The sequence below is a fragment of the Melanerpes formicivorus genome, unplaced genomic scaffold (genome assembly GCF_026170545.1).
Source record: "Melanerpes formicivorus ecotype bairdi unplaced genomic scaffold, bMelFor1.0.p_v2 SCAF_166, whole genome shotgun sequence".
NCBI lineage: Eukaryota > Metazoa > Chordata > Aves > Piciformes > Picidae > Melanerpes > Melanerpes formicivorus.
In genome coordinates this window covers 258,527-278,574 of record NW_027142518.1, presented here as the reverse complement: position 1 = coordinate 278,574, position 20,048 = coordinate 258,527, and the positions used below count along the sequence as shown (strand labels likewise).

At 54.9% G+C, this 20,048-nt stretch overlaps 1 protein-coding gene across 3 annotated transcripts in view; it reads left to right on the top strand.

The window, feature by feature from the left end:
- Nucleotides 1-20,048, top strand: part of CTPS2 (CTP synthase 2) — a 63,186-nt gene that overhangs the window by 9,828 nt on the left and 33,310 nt on the right. For all 3 annotated transcript variants that reach the window (XM_068169167.1, XM_068169168.1, XM_068169166.1), the window contains 10 exons: nucleotides 1,034-1,239; nucleotides 2,500-2,670; nucleotides 3,410-3,510; nucleotides 5,440-5,556; nucleotides 6,854-6,937; nucleotides 11,663-11,743; nucleotides 12,888-13,039; nucleotides 14,553-14,685; nucleotides 17,274-17,362; nucleotides 18,313-18,407. In XM_068169167.1, the coding sequence (XP_068025268.1) occupies nucleotides 1,074-1,239; nucleotides 2,500-2,670; nucleotides 3,410-3,510; nucleotides 5,440-5,556; nucleotides 6,854-6,937; nucleotides 11,663-11,743; nucleotides 12,888-13,039; nucleotides 14,553-14,685; nucleotides 17,274-17,362; nucleotides 18,313-18,407 (1,189 nt within the window). In that variant the 5' untranslated portion in view covers nucleotides 1,034-1,073. The remainder of the gene's footprint in view (nucleotides 1-1,033; nucleotides 1,240-2,499; nucleotides 2,671-3,409; nucleotides 3,511-5,439; nucleotides 5,557-6,853; nucleotides 6,938-11,662; nucleotides 11,744-12,887; nucleotides 13,040-14,552; nucleotides 14,686-17,273; nucleotides 17,363-18,312; nucleotides 18,408-20,048) is intronic.

Here is a 20,048-nt window from a genome sequence, read left to right as displayed (position 1 = left end):
GCCTGGCTGCAAACACCTCCAGGCAGGAGGCTTCCACCACCTCCCTGGGCAACCTCTGCCAGGCTCTCACCACCCTCATGGCCAACAACTTCTTCCTCACATCCAATCCCAATCTCCCCACTTCTAGTTTTGCTCCATCTCCCCCAGTCCTATCTCTCCCTGACACCCTCCAAAGTCCCTCCCCAGCTTTCTTGGAGCCCCTGTGTGGCTGTGAGCATCCTACTCCCTGAAGGGAGGTTGTAGCCAGGTGGGGGTTGGTCTCTTCTCCCAGGCAACCAACACCAGAACAAGAGGACACAGTCTCAAGCTGTGCCAGGGGAGGTTTAGGCTGGAGGTGAGGAGAAAGTTCTTCACAGAGCAAGCTGTTAGCCATGGGAATGTGCTGCCCAGGGAGGTGGTGGAGTCACCATCCCTGGAGGTGTTCAAGAGAGTATTGGATGTGGCACTTGGAGCCATGATTTGGTAGTCATGAGGTGTTGGGTGACAGGTTGGACTTGATGATCTCTGAGGTCTTTTCCAACCTTATTGATTCTATGATTCTGTGACTGCTCCCAAAGGCCTGCAGGGCCAGGCCCAGGGGCAAGGGTTTGAAAGGAGAGAAGAGCAGGTGGAGATTGGCTGTGAGGAACAAGTTCTGCCCCAGGAGGCTGCTGCAACACTGCACCAGGTTGCCCAGGGAGGGAGCTGAGGCTCCATGGCTGGAGCTGTTGAAGGTGAGGCTGGAGAAGGCTGTGAGCAAGCTGCTGTAGTGGAGGATGTCCCTGCTGAGTGCAGGGGGTTGGACCGGAGGAGCTTTTGAGCTCCCTTCCAAACGGTGTCTGTTTTCCCCCTGCCTGCAGAGTGGCTTTAGGTGCTTGCTGTATGCCTTGGTGTATGACCCAGAGGAGCTGAGTCCTGCTCCCAGGTTCCAAAGCAGTCATTTTTGGTGTCTGTTTCCGGGGGTCCTTTCCGGTCAGATTCTTTGCGCGCTGGGGGCTGCGTTTTCCCCTGCCCTGACTTTGCATCCCCCAGATGTCTGCCTCTGTCCTTTCAGATTTGCAGCTGGAGGCCTGGCTGCCCCTGCTGGTCTTCCGATGAAGTACATTCTGGTGACTGGTGGAGTCATCTCGGGCATTGGCAAAGGCATCATTGCCAGCAGCATTGGCACCATCCTGAAGTCCTGCGGCCTGCGTGTGACTGCCATCAAAATCGATCCTTACATCAACATTGATGCTGGCACCTTCTCCCCATATGAGCATGGTATGGAGGGCACTGCTCTTCCCTCTGCCCCCAGCAGTCTGCCTGGTTTTGGTTGCTTGCTCTTAAAGGGCCAATGCTGTGGTAGCTATCAGTCATTTTTTTACCTCTCTGCGGTGCATGTTTCTTCCTCGCTGTGTGTTCTCAGTTGGAATTGCCTGCTTGGAGTAAAGAGAGGAGAAGCCTAGTTGTTGAAGTTGCTTTGTGAGTAGGTTCTTCCTTTCTGTAACATGCCAGCAGTGTGCCCTCATAGCCTTTTTGCTGTAAACCTCCCTGCCAGAGCAGGAGCACCCAGGGCAGCTCACACAGCAACACAGCCAGCTGCCTTTGCAATGCCTCCACACAAGGAGACTCCACAGCCTCTCTGGGCAGCCTGCTCCAGCCCTCTCACACCCTCACAGCCAAAAAGCTTTCCCTTCTCTTCCCCTGGCACCTCCTCTGCTCCAGCTGACACCCAGTGCCCCTTGGGCTCTCCTTGCACATCCCTCAGCAGAGCCTGGCTGCCTCCTCCCCACACTGCCCTGCACAGCTTCAGCCCCAGCACTGAGGGCAGCCCTCAGGCTCCTCTGCTCCAAGCTCCAAGCCCCAGCTGCCTCAGCCTGGCCTCACAGGGAGATCTTCCACTGCCTGCAGCAGCCTGGGGGCTCTGCCATCCACTCTCTCCAGCACTTCCCTCAGCTCCTTCTTGACCTGAGAGGCCCAGACCTGGACACAAGATTCCAGCTGTGGCCTCCCCAGGGCAGAGCAGAGGGGCAGGAGAACCTCTCTGACCTCCTGACCACAGCCCTTCTAATGCAGCCCAGGATGCCCTTGGCCTTCTTGGCCACCAGGGCACATTGCTGGCTCAGGGGCATCCTCCTGCCCACCAGCAGCCCCAGCTCCCTTTCCCCTGTGCTGCTCTCCAGCAGCTCAGTCCCCAGCTCATCCTGCTCCATGGGGTTGCTCTTTCCCAGATGCCAGACTCTACCCTTGGCCTTGCTGGATTTCATTCCATTTCTCCCCACCCAGCTCTGCAGCCTGTCCAGGCCTGGCTGGAGGGCAGTGAATTCATGATGGAATTTGGGCTAGACAACTGGTGCCAAAGTGAGGACTCCTCCTCATGGCAATGCAGCTGGGGTGCAGCCTCTGCTTCCTGGCTGTGTTGTTGTGATAAGTCATTTTAAAGAGCACTTCTTCAGTTGTGGCTGACCTTGTGGTATTCCTTCTGTGCCTTGGATCCAGTTCTGATGGCTTCTGCTCTGCCTTTTCTCCTTCGTCTTGCAGGTGAAGTGTTTGTATTGAACGATGGTGGAGAAGTGGATTTAGACTTGGGAAACTATGAGAGGTTTTTGGACATCAACCTCTATAAGGACAACAACATCACCACTGGCAAGATCTATCAGCATGTCATTAACAAGGAGAGGCATGGGGATTACCTGGGCAAAACTGTGCAAGGTGATGTTTTTGCTTCTGGGGGATACAGTTCCCTTCAGGCTCCAGAAAAGAGGGATCTGTTAGAGTAAGCTGGTCCTTCCTGCATCACCTTGCTCCTTTCTCCTTCCCAAGAGGTCTGGGCACATTCCTGGAGTGCTGGGGCTTCTGGCTTCAAGGAAAGGAGGAGCACAAAAAAGAGTTTCCTTCTGACTTGTGCTCATTTCCCCCGGTTTGTATGCACACCATGGAATACCAGCTTGCAAGGGGCCTCAAGGATCATCTCCTCCAACCTTTGCAATCCCAGCCTGCCTCCCAGGTCTCTGGCCTGGGCTATGCCAGAGGAGACTGAGACCCCAAGGCTGGGACAGGAGCACCCAAGGGAGTGGGAGGCTTTCCTGCTGCTGGAATGATGGTACCAAAACCTCCAGCCCAGGACATGTCCACAGTTCCCCGAGATCTGCTCTCCTCTCCCAGAGCAGATCCAGGCAGTGCTGTTTGCAGACCCACAGAGAATCACACACACAGACATTCAGGTTGGAGAAGACCCTCAGGATCACCAATCCAAGCACTAACCCTACTCTACAAGGGTCACCCCTGAACCATATCCCCAAGCACCCCATCCAAACCACCTTGAAACACAGCCAGGCTTGGTGAAGAGCACAGAGCAGCCATAGAGGCAGAGGGCCATGGGGACAAGGAGAGGGTCCCCTCTCTAGCTGGGCCTAAAGATCTGCTTGGTGCCTTTGGTTTTGTCTTGCAGTTGTTCCACACATCACTGATGCAGTTCAGGAGTGGGTCATGACTCAGGCAAAGGTTCCAGTGGATGATGACAGAGAGGAGCCACAGATCTGTGTGATTGAGGCAAGTATGAAACCTTGTAGGATGTCTGTCCCCAGTGCTGGTTTGCTTTGCCTCTGCTGCTGGCTGGGAGGAGGTCAGCCTGGAGTTTTATGGAGAGCAGCAAGGCCAAGACATGTTGTGTGTCCTTTGGTTTGTTCTGAGAATGCCAGGTGTGATCTTACCCTTATGGCTTCTCTATGCCTGGCTAAATCCCTTCTAAATAATGCAGAAATTGAGCTGCTTAAGAGTTTATTAACTTGTAGTAACAAAGCAGGCAGCTTCTGTAATGTGAAGTACCTGTTCCAGAGTACAGGCCTTTGTCTGACACTTTGTGCTATTAATAGTATTGAGAGACCTTCTGTGCTGCCTGAGATCTCCTAAGGAGAGGCTGGAGCATTCCAGCTTTCCACATAGCTTTACAGAATCTCAGAGTGCCAGGGGCTGGAAGGGAGCTGCAGAGAGCAGCCAGGCCAAGCCCCCTGCCAGAGCAGGAGCACCCAGGGCAGCTCACACAGCAACACAGCCAGCTGGCTTTGCAATGCCTCCACACAAGGAGACTCCACAACCTCTCTGGGCAGCCTGCTCCAGCCCTCTCACACCCTCACAGCCAAAAAGCTTTCCCTCCTCTTCCCCTGGCACCTCCTCTGCTTCAGCTGCCACCCAGTGCCCCTTGGGCTCTCCTTGCACATCCCTGAGCAGAGAGCCTGGCTCCCTCCTCCCCACACTGCCCTGCACATCTTCAGCCCCAGCACTGAGGGCAGCCCTCAGGCTCCTCTGCTCCAAGCTCCAAGCCCCAGCTGCCTCAGCCTGGCCTCAGCAGGGCCGTGGCAAGATCCTGGAGGAGTAGGATTGAATATGTGTGTCACCTGCAAACACAACTGTCACAAGTGCTGGGTGAACACAAACACGCAGTGCAGGCAAAGTCCACTGGGTGGCAGAGAAAGATCATGCTGGAATAGTTCCCTCCTATGAGCTGTGTGCTAGTGTTTGTTCTGTGTTTAGTCTACTACAGCTCTCCTGCCTTTGAAAGACATCTCTGTCTTTATGGGGCCACTTCTGTCATGGACTTAGTCTTGGGTGTTGGTTTGGCATCCAAAGCAGTGTGGCCAGAGCTGGAGAGAGAGGATCCTGCCCCTCTGCTCTGCTCTGGGGAGGCCTCACCTGCAGGGCTGGGGCCAGCTCTGGAGCCCTCAGCACAGGAAGGACATGGACCTGATGGAGGGGCTCCAGAGGAGGGACATAAAGATGATCAGGGGGGTGGAGAACCTCTGCTGTGAGGCCAGGCTGAGGGAGCTGAGGGTATTCAGCCTGCAGAAGAGAAGGCTCCAGGGGGACCTTAGAGCTGCTTTTCAGTGTCTGGAGGGGACCTGCAGGCAGGCTGGGGAGGGACTGCTCAGAAGGGGCTGTGGGGACAGGACCAGAGGCAATGGTTTGGAACTGGAGCAGGGCAGAGTCAGGTTGGACATCAGGAGGAAGCTCTGCACAGTGAGGCTGGGGAGACACTGGAACAGGCTGCCCAGGGAGTGCTTGAGGCTCTGTCCCTGGAGCCATTCAAGCTCAGCCTGAATGTGTCCCTGGGCAGCCTGCTCTGGCTGGAGCTGTCCCTGCTGCCTGCAGGGGGTTGGAACAGGGTGAGCTTTGAGACCCCCTTCCAACCCAATGCAGTCTTTCCTTTTTCCCCCCAGGTCTCTTTCAGTATCAACCTGAGCCAAAGTAAATCCCCAATGCAATTTCTTTCTGTTTATAAAGGCTGTGAGTAGATGTTTGACATCCTCTGTGATGTGATCTATTAATTCCTGTTGTCCATAGGACTTCCACTGATGGTGGAAGGCTGTCAGAACGTTGCTAATTGTCTGTGTCTGGTTGGTGACAGCTGTTGTGTCATCACAAACACCCTGCACATCTTCTGGGTTTGCTTTCTGCCTCTCTGACCTTTCTTTTTCTTTCCAGCTGGGTGGAACCATTGGGGACATTGAAGGGATGCCATTTGTTGAAGCTTTCAGGCAGTTCCAGTTTAAAGCTAAAAGAGAGAACTTCTGCAACATCCATGTCAGTCTAGTGCCACAGGTGAGTTACTGAACTGAACAGCACAGGTTTTGCTCTGTGGTAGGCTTTGTTTGCTGATCTCATTAACCCTTTCATGCCAGGGGACATCAGAGGGAGAGAGAGAGATGAAACCTAGGGTCGTTGGGGTAAAGGCCTTGGTAGTTACTGAATGGAATGGAATGGAGTAAAATTAACCAGGTTGGAAAAGACCTTTGAGATCATCCAGTCCAACCTATCACCCAACACCATCTAATCAATTAAACCATGGCACCAAGTGCCTCATCCAGGCTCTTCCTAAACACCTGCAGTGATGGTGACTCCACCACCTCCCTGGGCAGCACATTCTAATGGCCAATCTCTCTTGCTGGGAAGAACTTTCTCCTCACCTCCAGCCTCAACCTCCCCTGGCACAGCTTGAGACTGTGTCCTCTTGTTCTGGTGCTGGGTGCCTGGGAGAAGAGACCAACCCCCTCCTGGCTACAACCTCCCTTCAGGGAGTTGGAGAGAGCAAGAAGGTCTCCCCTGAGCCTCCTCTTCTCCAGGCTAAGCAACCCCAGCTCCCTCAGCCTCTCCTCACAGGGCTGTGCTCCAGACCCCTCCCCAGCTTTGTTGCCCTCCTCTGGACACCTTCCAGCAGCTCAACATCTTTCCTAAACTGAGGAGCCCAGAACTGGACACAGGACTCAAGGTGTGGCCTCAGCAGTGCTGAGCACAGGGCACAATGACTTCCCTGCTCCTGCTGGCCACACTCTTCCTGATGCAGGCCAGGATGCCCTTGGCCTTCTTGACCCCCTGGATACACTGCTGGCTCATGTTCAGCCTACTCTCAACCACTACTCCCAGGTCCCTCTCTGCCTGGCTGCTCTCCAGCCACTCTGACCCCAGCCTGTAGCACTGCCTGGGGTTGTTATTGATGTGAAAATACATTTTAATGTCCTAAGTTACCCCAAACCCACCCTTAAAGGCCTTGATAATTACATTATTGAGTGAGAATCCATTTTAATGCCCTAAGTTACCAAAAAAAGCAGGGAGGTGGTGGAAGGCTCATCCCTGGAGCTTTTTGCAGCCAGGCTGGCTGTGGCTGTGAGCAACCTGCTGTAGTGTGAGGTGTCCCTGGCCATGGCAGGGGGGTTGGAACTGGCTGCTCCATGAGGTCCCTTCCAGCCCTGACACGTCTGTGATCCTATTTCTGCTCCTGGCATATTGAGGCTCTTCTTGCCTTTGTTTACTTCCTGCAATCAGTTTTCTCCTTTGAGCTGTGATTAGTGTGTGAGTGGATGCTAGCTGCTGTTCAAGCTTTGAAATGATCTCTTTCCAGCCTAATGCCACTGGTGAACAGAAGACAAAGCCCACACAGAACAGCGTCCGAGCACTGAGGGGTCTGGGCCTGTCTCCAGATTTGGTGAGTCAATAAGTGCAAGGTTTTTATCTGGAAGTCATCTAGCAGTGTCTTTGCAGGACCCTGTGTCCAAGGAAGGAGCCTTCAGTCTCTCATCAGGGGCAAGGACTTCAGAAGAAGTGCACAATGTAAGCTGCACTGCTTGACTAAAGCAGGAAAGCAAATGGCTCCAAGCCACTCAAAGTTAACTTAGTTCAGCTGACTCCCTGCAGCATCCTGGGCCTGGAGCTGTCTTCTTCTGAAGGGATCTTCACACTGAAGGCATTCTGCAGTGCAGAATGCAGAGAGGGTGAAGTCTCAGTCTGCTTTGTGGGAAGAGCTGAAGTGCCTCTGGCTTCTGACATTCAGAGCTCCTCTCTGGAGATGCACCACCTCTGGGTGAGTCTTCTCCAGGAAAGGCTCCTCACTTTCTTTCATACAGCAGTTTAGGGTGGAGGAGACCTTCTGGAGGTTATTCCAATGCTCCTGCAGTAGGCAGGGACATCTTCAACTAGATCAGGTTGCTCAGAGCCCCATGCAGCCTGACCTTGAATGTTTCCAGGGCTGGGGCTTCAGCCCCCTCTCTGGGCAGCCTGTTCCCAGAGTTTTCCTCACCCTCATTGTAAAGAATGTCCTCCTTGTATCTGCTCTGAATTTACTCTCTTTGTAGTTGAAAATCATTGCCCCTTGTTCCTGTTGCAGCAAGAGCTGTAGGAAGTCTGTCCTCATCTTCCTTATAGACCTCCTTTAGGTATTGCAAGGCCGCAACAAGGTCTCCCTGGAGCCTTCTCCAGGCTAGACAGCTCCAATTCTGTCAGCCTTTCTTCACAGGAGAGGTGTTCCATCCCTCTGGTCATTTTTGTGGCCTCCTTCTGCACTCAGAATCACAGAAACATTCAGGTTGGAGCAGACCTTCAGGAGCACCAAGTCCAACCCAGAGCCCTGCAAGGCTCATCCCTAAACCAGAGCCCCAAGCATCACATCCAAACCACCCTGAAACACAGTTAGGCTTGGGGGCTCCACCACCTCCCTGGGCAGCCTCTGCTAGTGCCTGACCACTCTTGCTGGGGAAAAGGTTTCCTACTGTCCAGTCTAACCCTGCCCAGTCACAGCTTGAGGCCATTCCCTCTTGTTCTGGCACTAATCACCTGTCAGAAGAGACCAGCAGCAGCCTCTCCACAACCTCCTTGCAGGTAGCTGTAGACAGCAAGGAGGTCTCTCTCCCCTCAGCCTCCTCTGTTTCACACTAACCATCCCCAGCTCCTTTAGTCTCTCTCCATCAGATTGCTTCTCCAGGCCCCTCACAGCTTCCTTGCCCTCCCCTGCCCTGGCTCCAGCACCTCCACATCTCTCTTGTGCTGAGGTGCTCATAACTGGACACAGCACTCGAGGTGTGGCCTCCCCAGCTCCCACATGTTTGTATCTTTCTTGTGCTGAGGACTCTAGGGCTGGATCAAATACTCCCAGTGGGGTCTCCCTGGGGCAGGGCTGAGGGGGACAACCACCTCCCTCCAGCTGCTGGCCACACTTGTGATGCAGGCCAGGATATCATAGGTTTCTGGGCTGTAAGTGCATGCTGCTGGCTCATGGCCAGCTTCTCATTTATCAGTACTCCCAGGTTGTTCTCTGCAGGGCTGCCCTCAATCCCTTCTTGCACCACAGACTATAGTGAACCCAGGGCCAGCAAGTTTCACCTCATGCCAGCTGACAAAGGATGACAAATGCTCAGCTTCTTCCATTCTTTCTCCCCAGTGATCCAGTAATGAGCATGTGCTTGTTCCCTGGCTGCAGTATTTGCCTCCCTGGCACTTCTCCTTGGGAGCAGAGGGGAGGCTAAGCAGATTGCAGCTCCCTGTTGTGATACCTATCTTGATGGGCATTGATGTTAACACCTGACTGATACCAATCTGCTTACTCAAGTGTTGATAGCAGTAAAGCCAAGGCAGCACAATTTCAGACAGGCAGTGCAGACACAGTTCAGACTTGGGCTCATACCCTAGAATCACAGAGTGGCTCAGGCTGGAAGGGAGCTCAGAGCTCATCTCTTCCAAGCTCCCCACCGTGCCCAGGGACACCTCTCAGCTCCACTCAGCTGCTCAAGGCCTCATCCTGCCTGGCCTTCAACACCCCCAGGCAGGAGGCAGCCACAGCCTCCCTGGGCAACCTGTGCCACACTCTCACCACCCTCACCCTCAACAACTTCTTCCTCAGCTCCACTCTGACCCTGCTCTGCCTCAGCTCCAAACCATTCCCCCTTGGCCTGGCTCCAGACCCCCTCAGCAAAAGTCTCTCTGCAGCCTTCCTGCAGGATGCCTTCAGCTCCTGGCAGGCAGCTCTGAGGTGCCCCTGGAGCCTTCTCTTCTGCAGGCTGAACACCCCCAGCTCCCTCAGCCTGTGCTCACAGCAGAGCTGCTCCAGCCCTTGCAGCATCTTGGTGGCCTCCTCTGGCCTCCCTCCAGCAGCTCTGTGTCCTTCTGCTGCTGGGGACCCCAGAGCTGGAGGCAGGATTGGAGGTGAGGTCTGAGCAGAGCAGAGCCCAGGGGCAGAATCCCCTCTCCTGCCCTGCTGCCCACACTGCTCTGGCTGCAGCTTGGCACACAGCTGCCTGCTGGGCTGCAGGAGGGCTCTGCTGGCTCCTGGGGAGCTGCTCAGCACCCAGCACCCCCAAGGCTCTTCCTTCAGGGCTGCTCTCAACCCACTCTGCACCCAGGCTGGATTTGTGCCTGGGATTGGCCTGACCCAGATGCAGGACCTGCACTGTGACTTACCCCAAAAGATGTTTTCTGTCCCTAAAAGCACTGTCTTTATCAATAGGCTATGTGAAGGCTGTGTTCAAATCAGTGTCACCTGCTAACTGTAATCAGCTCATGGAGGGGAAGAGCTTTATTGATGCAGTGCTGCTCTGTAGTCCAAGCTTGAGCTCCTACATTTCAGAATCCCTCTTGAGGTGCTGATTGCATATGGAAAGTTGGATGTGATTTTTGAGGGCCTTCGAGGTAATTGGCAGTGTCTGACTTCCCTCAGCCCCAAATGAATTTTGAAGAGCTCATTAAGTGTGTGTGTGATAAAAGACAAAGCAGACCAACCCAGGCACTTTCTCACATCCTCATTTCTTGCCTGGGGCACTGCAGGGACTGCCAGGAGTGCAGAGTGCAGCACCTTGTTGGGTTTCTTTTCCCCCAAACTGCTGCTCTTGGCTACTAAAGCACAGAGGTTTTACACTCTGAGCACAGCCTCTTGGCAGTGTTAGAAAGCTGCTTGGGCACTGATTCAAGAAATCTTGAAGTGTTTGCTCTCTTGGGCAGGGTCCCAAGGCCTCAGCAGCACGTGGGGAAGTTCCTAGAAGAGCAGCTGGGAGGTTTCCTTCATAGGCTGTGTGAGCAGGCTGTCTGATCTAAGCTTGGCTAGACCTGCTCTTCATCCCTGCTGCCTGCTCCCAGGCTTCTCTGGGCTAGCCCAGCTGGCTATGGGCAGGAGCCCTTCTGTTCTCCATGGGCTGTTCTGGGCACTGGAGGGACACTCTGCATCTGCAGACTGTGTGGGCAGCATTTGGGACACTGATTCTGCCCAGTCCCCATCCCTGGAGGTGTTCAAGAGAGGATTGGATGTGGCACTTGAAGCCATGGTTTGGTTAGTCATGAGGTGCTGGGTGACAGGTTGGACTTGATGATCTCTGAGGTCTTTTCCAACCTTATTGGTTCTACGATTCTATGATTCTATGGAGGTGGCACTGCTGCCTTGTTCAGCTGAGCTGTTCCTCCCCTCCTTTCTGCTGGTTTTTGGGGTGCATCTCCCATCACTCTCACTCCAGATCTGTGTTCTCCTGCTGACTCTGATGGTTTCCATTTCTGTGACTGCCTTCACCTTATATGTATCTCAGAGAGATGGATGAGAGATTTCAAAGTGCACTTCCTCCTGTGCTCCTGCCAGCAAGCCTTAGGAATGGACTGATAGCCCAGAATGGACTGATAGAATGGTTTAGGTTGGAAGAGACCTCAAAGATCATCCAGTTCCAACCCCCTGCCATGGGCAGGGACACCTCCCACCAGCCCAGCTTGCTCATGGCCTCATCCAGCCTGGTGCTGAACACCTCCAGGGAGGAGGCAGCCACAGCCTCCCTGGGCAACCTGTGCCAGAGTCTCACCAGCCTCACTGGAAAGAATTTCTTCCTCCTCTCCAGTCTCAGTCTGCTCTCCTCAAGCTTCAATCCATTCCCTCTCATCCTATCACTCCAAGCCCTTGGCAAAAGTCCCTTCCCAAGCTCTCCTGGAGCCTCCATCAGGTACTGGGAGGCTGCTCTGAGGTCTCTCTGGAGCCTTCTGTGGGCTGAACAGCCCCAACTCTCTCAGCCTGTCCCCACAGCAGAGGTTCTGCAGCCCTCTGATCATCTTTGTGGCCTCCTTTGGACCCTCTCCAGCAGCTCCAGGTCCCTCTTCTGCTGGGGGCCCCAGAGCTGGAGGCAGTGCTGCAGGTGGGGTCTGAGCAGAGCAGAGGGGCAGAATCCCCTCCCTGTGCTGCTGCTCTCCCTGCTCTGGATGCAGCTCAGCACACAGCTGCCTGCTGGGCTGCCAGGGACCACTGCTGGCTCCTGGGGAGTTTGTCACCAGCTGACACCCCCAAGGCCTTCTCCTCCAGGCTGCTCTCAGCCACTCCTCACCCAGCCTGGATTTGTGCTTGGGATTGCCCCACTGAGGAGCCTCTGTTGCTTTGCCCAGTAACTGTTTCATGTTTCCCCACCTGTCCTAACAGATTGTCTGCAGAAGTGCAAAGCCTATAGAAATGGCAGTGAAGGAGAAGATTTCCATGTTCTGCCATGTGGAGCCTGAGCAGGTCAGCACTGCAGTATTCTCTTTGTCATTACTTGCTTTGGTAGGAAAGGACACAAACATTCCTGAGCTTTTCTGTTTCCAGGTTCAGGCCCATGTGTGATTGTTTCCACAGCTTTTGACTGGCTGTCAGAGGCTGTGACACTGCAAAGATGTTTGCTGTTCATCTGCTCAATTTTATGTCACATGGCCATGTACATGTCATGCAAAAAGTGAATAAAGGGAATGTGATTTGAGTGCATGGTCAGTGACTGTACCCAGCTGGGAAAACTTCTCCTGCCCCTCTGCTCTGCACTGCTGAGGCCACAGCTGGGAAAGGGACCTGGGGGTGCAGGTGGGCAGGAGGATGCCCCTGAGCCAGCAATGTGCCCTGGTGGCCAAGAAGGCCAAGGGCATCCTGGGCTGCATTAGAAGGGCTGTGGTCAGGAGGTCAGAGAGGTTCTCCTGCCCCTCTGCTCTGCCCTGGGGAGGCCACAGCTGCAATCTTGTGTCCAGGTCTGGGCCCCTCAGGTCAAGAAGGAGCTGAGGGAAGTGCTGGAGAGAGTGGATGGCAGAGCCCCCAGGCTGCTGCAGGCAGTGGAAGATCTCCCTGTGAGGCCAGGCTGAGGCAGCTGGGGCTTGGAGCTTGGAGCAGAGGAGCCTGAGGGCTGCCCTCAGTGCTGGGGCTGAAGATGTGCAGGGCAGTGTGGGGAGGAGGGAGCCAGGCTCTGCTGAGGGATGTGCAAGGAGAGCCCAAGGGGCACTGGGTGTCAGCTGGAGCAGAGGAGGTGCCAGGGGAAGAGGAGGGAAAGGTTTTTGGCTGTGAGGGTGTGAGAGGGCTGGAGCAGGCTGCCCAGAGAGGTTGTGGAGTGTCCTTGTGTGGAGGCATTGCAAAGGCAGCTGGCTGTGTTGCTGTGTGAGCTGCCCTGGGTGCTCCTGCTGTGGCAGGGGGCTTGGCCTGGCTGCTCTCTGCAGCTCCCTTCCAGCCCCTGGCACTGGTTTAATGGAGCCTCCAAGTGAGCTGTGCTGCCCTGTTCATTGGAATGAGAAGTGGTTTAAATTGAGAGTGTGTGTAGGATGCAAAATGCACTTCCTGTACAAGGAGCAAGCTGGATCCTTCCTGTTGAAGTTTGCAGTTCAGTCCTTTGTGCTTTGCTGTTTGCTGGCAGGTGATATTCATCCATGATGTCTCTTCCACTTACCGGGTGCCCATCCTGCTGGAGGAGCAGGGCATCATGAAGTACTTCAAAGAGAGGCTGAATTTACCTATTGCTGACCAGCCAAGTGATCTGCTGCTGAGATGGAAGAAGATGGCAGACAGGTAGCCAGACTCATCCTGCATGTTCTAGAGGAGGTTGCAAAAGACCTCAGAGATCATCAAGTCCAACCTGTCACCCAGCACCTCATGACTACTAAACCATGGCTCCAAGTGCCACATCCAATCCCCTCTTGAACACCTCCAGGGATGGTGACTCCACCACCTCCCTGGGCAGCACATTCCAATGGCCAATCTCTCTTGCTGGGAAGAACTTTCTCCTCACCTCCAGCCTCAACCTCCCCTGGCACAGCCTGAGACTGTGTCCTCTTGTTCTGGTGCTGGGTGCCTGGGAGAAGAGCCCAACCCCCACCTGGCTACAACCTCCCTTCAGGGAGTTGCAGAGAGCAAGAAGGTCTCCCCTGAGCCTCCTCTTCTCCAGGCTAAGCAACCCCAGCTCCCTCAGCCTCTCCTCACAGGGCTGTGCTCCAGACCCCTCCCCAGCTTTCTTGCCCTTCTCTGGACACCTTCCAGCAGCTCAACATCTTTCCTAAACTGAGGAGCCCAGAACTGGACACAGGACTCAAGGTGTGGCCTCAGCAGTGCTGAGCACAGGGCACAATGACTTCCCTGCTCCTGCTGGCCACACTCTTCCTGCTGCAGGCCAGGATGCCCTTGGCCTTCTTGGCCCCCTGGGCACACTGCTGCCTCATGTTCAGCCCGCTGTCAACCACTACCCCCAGGTCCCTTTCTGCCTGGCTGCTCTCAGCCACTCTGACCCCAGCCTGGAGCACTGCCTGGGGTTGTTGTGGCCAATGTGTAGAACCTGGCACTTGGATGTGTTCAATCTCCTGCCCTTGGACTCTGCCCATCTGTCCAGCCTGGCAAGGTCCCTCTGCAGAGCTCTCCTGCCCTCTAACAGATCAACTCCTGCCCCCAGCTTGCTGTCATCTGCACATTTACTGCTGATGGACTCAATGCCCTCCTCCAGATCATCAATAAAGATATTGAAGAGGCTGGGGCCCAGCACTGGTCCCTGGGGGACACCACTGGTGCCTGGCTGCCAGCTGGATGTGGCACCATTCACCACCACTCTCTGGGCTCAGCCTCCAGCCAGTTCCTAACCCAGCTCAGAGTGCTGCTGGCCAAGCCAGGGGCTGACAGCTTGGCCAGGAGCTGGCTGTGGGGGACGGTGTCAAAGGCCTTGCTGCAGTGCAGGCAGACTACATCCCCAGCCTGCCCCACATCCACCAGGCAGTCACCTGGGTATAGAAGGAGATCAGGTAGGTGAGGCAGGCCCTGCTCTTCCTAAACCCATGCTGGCTGGTCCTGATCCCTTGGCCATCCTGTAAGTGCTGTGTGATTGCACTCAAGATGATCAACTCCATAACCTTGCCTGGCACTGAGGTCAGGCTGACAGGCCTGGAGTTTCCAGGTTCCTCCTTTTGTCCCTTGTTGTGGATGGTCATCACATTGGCCAGCCTCCAGTCCTCTGGGACCTCTCTGGTGAGTCAGGCCTGGTGGTAAATGATGTTTGTGACATTTGGTTTCCTTACATCCCCCTCTTTGTTCCTGTCAGGTACGAGAGGCTGCTGAAGGTGTGCTCCATAGCTCTGGTGGGCAAGTACACAAAGCTCAGTGACTGCTATGCTTCTGTTTTCAAGGCCTTGGAACACTCTGCCCTGGCAATTAATCACAAGCTGGATTTAATGGTGAGGATGTTTCTGGGGTGTGCTCTCAGGAATGCTTTCTGTCCTCCTTTGCTGCTTCACATCCTGGCAGGCAGTCTGAATCCATGCCCAAAGCAGACAGTGAGCTATGTCTTAAACACAGGCTGGTCAAGCAGCTCAGGGCTGTTAAAGGAGTGCTGGCAGATGGATTGGGAGGGGATCTGATCTGACAGGAACACTATCATGAGCTGATAAGTCTGAGGGATGGGATGTAGATAAGGATGGGATGAGGTTGGGCATGGGGATGGGATGGGGTTGGGGAGGGGATGGGATTGGGGATGGGGATGGGAATGGGAAGGGGATGGGGATGGGAATGGAGATGGGGAGGGGATGGGAATGGGATGTGGATGGGGATGGGATGGGGGTAGGGATGGGGATAGGGAGGGGATAGGGATGGGATGGGGATGAGGATGGGGATGGGCTGGGGCTGGGGATGGGATGGGGATGGAGTTGGGGATGGGATGGGGATGGGATGGGGATGGAGTTGGGGATTGGGATGGGATGGGGATGGGGATAGGGATGGGATGGGGATGGGATGGGGATGGGGATGGAGATTGGGATGGGGATGGGATGGGGATGGAGATAGGGATGGGATGGGATGGGGGTAGGGATGGGGATGGGGATGGGATGCCATGCCATGCCACACCATGCCATCCAGAGGGACCTGGACAGGCAGGGGAGGGGAGGCAAGACCAACTGGATGGGATTGAACAAGGCCAAGTACCAGGTCCTACACTTGGGTCACAAGAACCTCACTACAGGCTTAGGGAAGAGTGACTTGAAAGGTGCCAGGTGGACCTAGGGGTGCTGGCAGCCAGCTGAACGTGAGCTGGCAGTGTGCCCAGTGGCCAGGGCCCAGTGGCCAGCATCCTGGCCTGGATCAGCAATGGTGTGGCCAGCAGGAGGAAGGCAGCAATTGGGCCCCTGTGCTGAGCACTGGTGAGGCTGAACCCTGAATTCTGGGTTCAGTTTCGGGCCCCTCACTGCAGGAAGGACACTGAGGGGCTGCAGTGCATCCAACACAAAGCTGGGGAAGGGTCTGGAGCACAATCCTCTGAGGAGCAGCTGAGGGAGCTGGGGTTGTTTAGGCTGAGGGGAGACCTCATTGCTCTCCACAGCTCCCTGGGAAGAGGCTGGAGTGAGGCTGGGCTTGGGCTCTTCTCCCTAATAACCAGCAGCAGGACAAGACTGAAAAGGCCTCAGGTTGCTCCAGGGGAGGTTCAGTCTGGACTTTAGGAGTAAAGTGTCTTCAGTGAAGGGGTTGTCAAACAGTGGTGCAGGCTGCCCAGGGAAGTGGTGGAGTCATCATCCCAGGAGGCATTTGCAGGGTGTGTAGGTGTGGTGGTGCTTAGGGACATGGTTCAGTGGGGGACTTGGTGGTGTTAGCTTAATGATGATCTGAAAGATCCTTCCCAAGCTAAGTGATTGTAGGGTTAGAAGAGGGCAAATGTTGCAGCAGTCTCCAAAAGGGAGAACCCAGAGGAGGCTGTGGCAGGTGGGCAGCCTCACCTCACTGCCTGGGAAGAGGAAATGGGGCAAAGACTTCAAGAAGTTGTTTCTCTGTGCATGAAAAGCAAGAGAGGGAACAGCCACAGTGAAGACTTCCAGATTCTGCCTGGAAATGGCCCTGGGCAGCCTGCTCTAATTTAACCTACTTGGAGCAGGGACTTGGGCTAGAGGCCTCCCAAGGCCCTTCCTGATTTCTGTGATTGTAAGCAGTGTTTTCTGGTGGCAGCTGCCTGCAACTTTGCTGTGAGCAAAGAAGTGCAAGCTGCCAAGCCTGCAGCTCCTGAGTTCAGGGAGGCTTTGGCATTCATCAGCCTGGGAATGGATTCTGCTGCTGAAATTTTCACAGCCAAGGGCTCCTGCTCTGCTTCCCTGCCTGTGCCAACCTCCTTCACAGTAATTTTGCCCAAAGGCTCTACAGAGAATCACAGAATGGGCTGGGTTGGAAGGGAGCTCCAAAGCTCATCCAGCCCAAGCCCCTGCACCCAGCAGGGACATCCTCCACCACAGCAGCTTGCTCACAACCTTCTCCAGCCTCACCTTCAACAGCTCCAGCCATGGAGCCTCAGCTCCCTCCCTGGGCAACCTGTGGCAGTGTTGCAGCAGCCTCCTGGGGCAGAACTTGTTCCTCACAGCCAATCTCCATCTGCTCTGCTCTCCTTTCAAACCCTTGCCCCTGGTGCTGTCCCTGCAGGCCTTTGGGCACAGTCCCTCTGCAGCCTTCTTGGAGCTCCCTTCAGGTGCTGGCAGGCTGCTGTGAGGTCTGCCTGGAGCCTTCTCTTCTGCAGGCTGCACACCCCCAGCTCCCTCAGCCTGTCCCTGTAGCAGAGATTCTCCAGCCTCTGATCATTTTCATGGCCTCCTCTAGACCCTCTCCATGAGGTCCATGTCCTTCCTGTGCTGAGGGCTCCAGAGCTGGATCTCAGTGAAGCTATTAGAGGCATATTGGGAAATGGACTTGAAATTCCTCTCCTAGTTTGTCTCAATGCTGTTGCAAAGTTGGTTCTGTTGTGTGTGCTGCTCTTGCTTGGGAGAAAAGCTGACTGCCTGTTTTCCTTCATTAGTACATAGATTCAACAGAGCTTGAACCCTCTACAGAAGCAGAGAACTCAGTGAAGTACCACCAGGCATGGCACAAACTGTGCAAAGCAGAGTAAGTGGCATGTGTGGTTGGTATTTCAAGTGCAGGCCCTGATGTTTCTTTAATGGGATGAGAAATGCTGTGGTGAGGAATTTGTCAGCACATCCAAGCTTCCCTTACTTCAGTACAGGGCTAAATGGTGACAGGCTTCAGACACAGGGCATTAGGGCATCATCCTCAGTCATAGAATCAATAAGGTTGGAAGAGACCTCAGAGATCACCAAGTCTAACCTGTCACCCAACACCTCATGACTACTAGACTATGGCACCAAGTGCCACATCCAATCACCTCTTGAACACCTCCAGGGATGGTGACTCCACCACCTCCCTGGGCAGCACATTCCAATGGCTAACAACTCTCCCTGGGAAGAACTTTCTCCTAATCTCCAGCCTAAACCTCCCCTGGCACAGCTTGAGACTGTGTCCTCATATTCTAACCCTGCTCTGCCTCAGCTCCAAACCATTCCCCCTTGGCCTGGCTCCAGCCCCCCTCAGCAAAAGTCTCTCTGCAGCCTTCCTGCAGGATGCCTTCAGCTCCTGGCAGGCAGCTCTGAGGTGCCCCTGGAGCCTTCTCCTCTCCAGGCTGCACACCCCCAGCTCCCTCAGCCTGTGCTCACAGCAGAGCTGCTCCAGCCCTTGGAGCATCTTTGTGGCTCCAGGGCAGAGCAGGGTCAGAGTGGAGCTGAGGCAGAAGTTGTTGAGTGTGAGGGTGGTGAGAGTCTGGCCCAGGCTGCCCAGGGAGGCTGTGGCTGCCTCCTGCCTGGGGGTGTTTGAAGACCAGGCTGGATGAGGCCTTGAGCAGCTGAGTGGAGCTGAGAGGTGTCCCTGGGCACAGTGGGGAGCTTGGAGGACCTGAGCTCTAAGCTCCCTTCCAGCCTGAGCCACTCTGTGATTCAGTTGGTGTGGACTTCCTTTGCTGTCTTGATCTTACTTGTTGGTTGCTTTGTGTCTGGTTGTTACAGTGGCATTCTGGTCCCAGGAGGGTTTGGAATCAGAGGAACAGAAGGCAAGCTCCAAGCCATCTCCTGGGCAAGAACAAAGAAAAAACCTTTCCTTGGTAAGATCATTACAGTCAGAAATGCTTGGGGCTGGGAGGGCTCTGCCAGCCAAGTGATTTGGGGTGCCCAAAAAAGCCAGACAACAAAACAGGGACTAAGAAGGGATCTCACCTTGGGGAAGTATATAGAATCATAGAATCAACAAGATTGGAAGAGACCTCAGAGATCATCAAGTCCAACCTATCACCCAACACCTCATGACTAACCAAACCATGGCTCCAAGTGCCACATCCAATCCCCTCTTGAACACCTCCAGGGATGGTGACTCCACCACCTCCCTGGGCAGCACATTCCAATGGCCAATCTCTCTTGCTGGGAAGAACTTCTTCCTAACATCCAGCCTAAACCTCCCCTGGCACAGCTTGAGACTGTGTCCTCTTGTTCTGGTGCTGGTTGCCTGGCAGAAGAGACCAATCCCCACCTGGCTACAACCTCCCTTCAGGGAGTTGGAGAGAGCAAGAAGGTCTCCCCTGAGCCTCCTCTTCTCCAGGCTAAGCAACCCCAGCTCCCTCAGCCTCTCCTCACAGGGCTGTGCTCCAGACCCCTCCCCAGCTTTGTTGCCCTTCTCTGGACACCTTCCAGCAGCTCAACATCTTTCCTAAACTGAGGAGCCCAGAACTGGACACAGGACTCCAGGTGTGGCCTCAGCAGTGCTGAGCACAGGGCACAATGACTTCCCTGCTCCTGCTGGCCACACTCTTCCTGATGCAGGCCAGGATGCCCTTGGCCTTCTTGGCCACCTGGGCACACTGCTGGCTCGTGTTCAGCCTACTCTCAACCATTACCCCCAGATCACTCTCTGCCTGGCTGCTCTCAGCCACTCTGACCCCAGCCTGGAGCACTGCCTGGGGTTGTTGTGGCCAATGTGTAGAACCTGGCACTTGGATGTGTTCAATCTCCTGCCCTTGCACTCTGCCCATCTGTCCAGCCTGGCAAGGTCCCTCTGCAGAGCTCTCCTGCCCTCTAACAGATCAACTCCTGCCCCCAGCTTGCTGTCCTCTGCAAACTTACTGCTGATGGACTCAATGCCCTCCTCCAGATCATCAATAAAGCTATTGAACAGGCTGGGGCCCAGCACTGATCTCTGGGGCACACCACTAGTGACTGGTTGCCATTCACCACCACTCTCTGGGCTCAGCCTCCAGCCAGTTCCTAACCCAGCTCAGAGTGCTGCTGGCCAAGCCAGGGGCTGACAGCTTGGCCAGGAGTTTGCTGTGGGGGATGGTGGCAAAGGCCTTGCTGCAGTGCAGGCAGACTACATCCACAGCCTGCCCCACATCCACCAGGCAGTCACCTGGGCATAGAAGGAGATCAGGTTGGTGAGGCAGGACCTGCCCTTCCTAAATCCATGCTGGCTGGGCCTGAGCCCTTGGCCATCCTGCCGGTGTGCAGTGATTGCCCCTGCTGGGGTGAATGTTTGCCTTGTCAGTAGTGCCCAGGCTCAGAGTCAGGCACCACATCTGTTGCTTAATGAAGGAAGAAAAAGACCTTCCCTGCTCCAAAGGATTGCTTTGCTGTGTGGGGAGCTTTTGCTTCTCCCTGTAATTAAGTCAACACCAGAGCAGGGATGAATAGGTGTGAAAAGCCCTGTGCAATAATTTTTGTTGCTTTCCAGGTATATTTTTGTTGTGGGCAAGTCG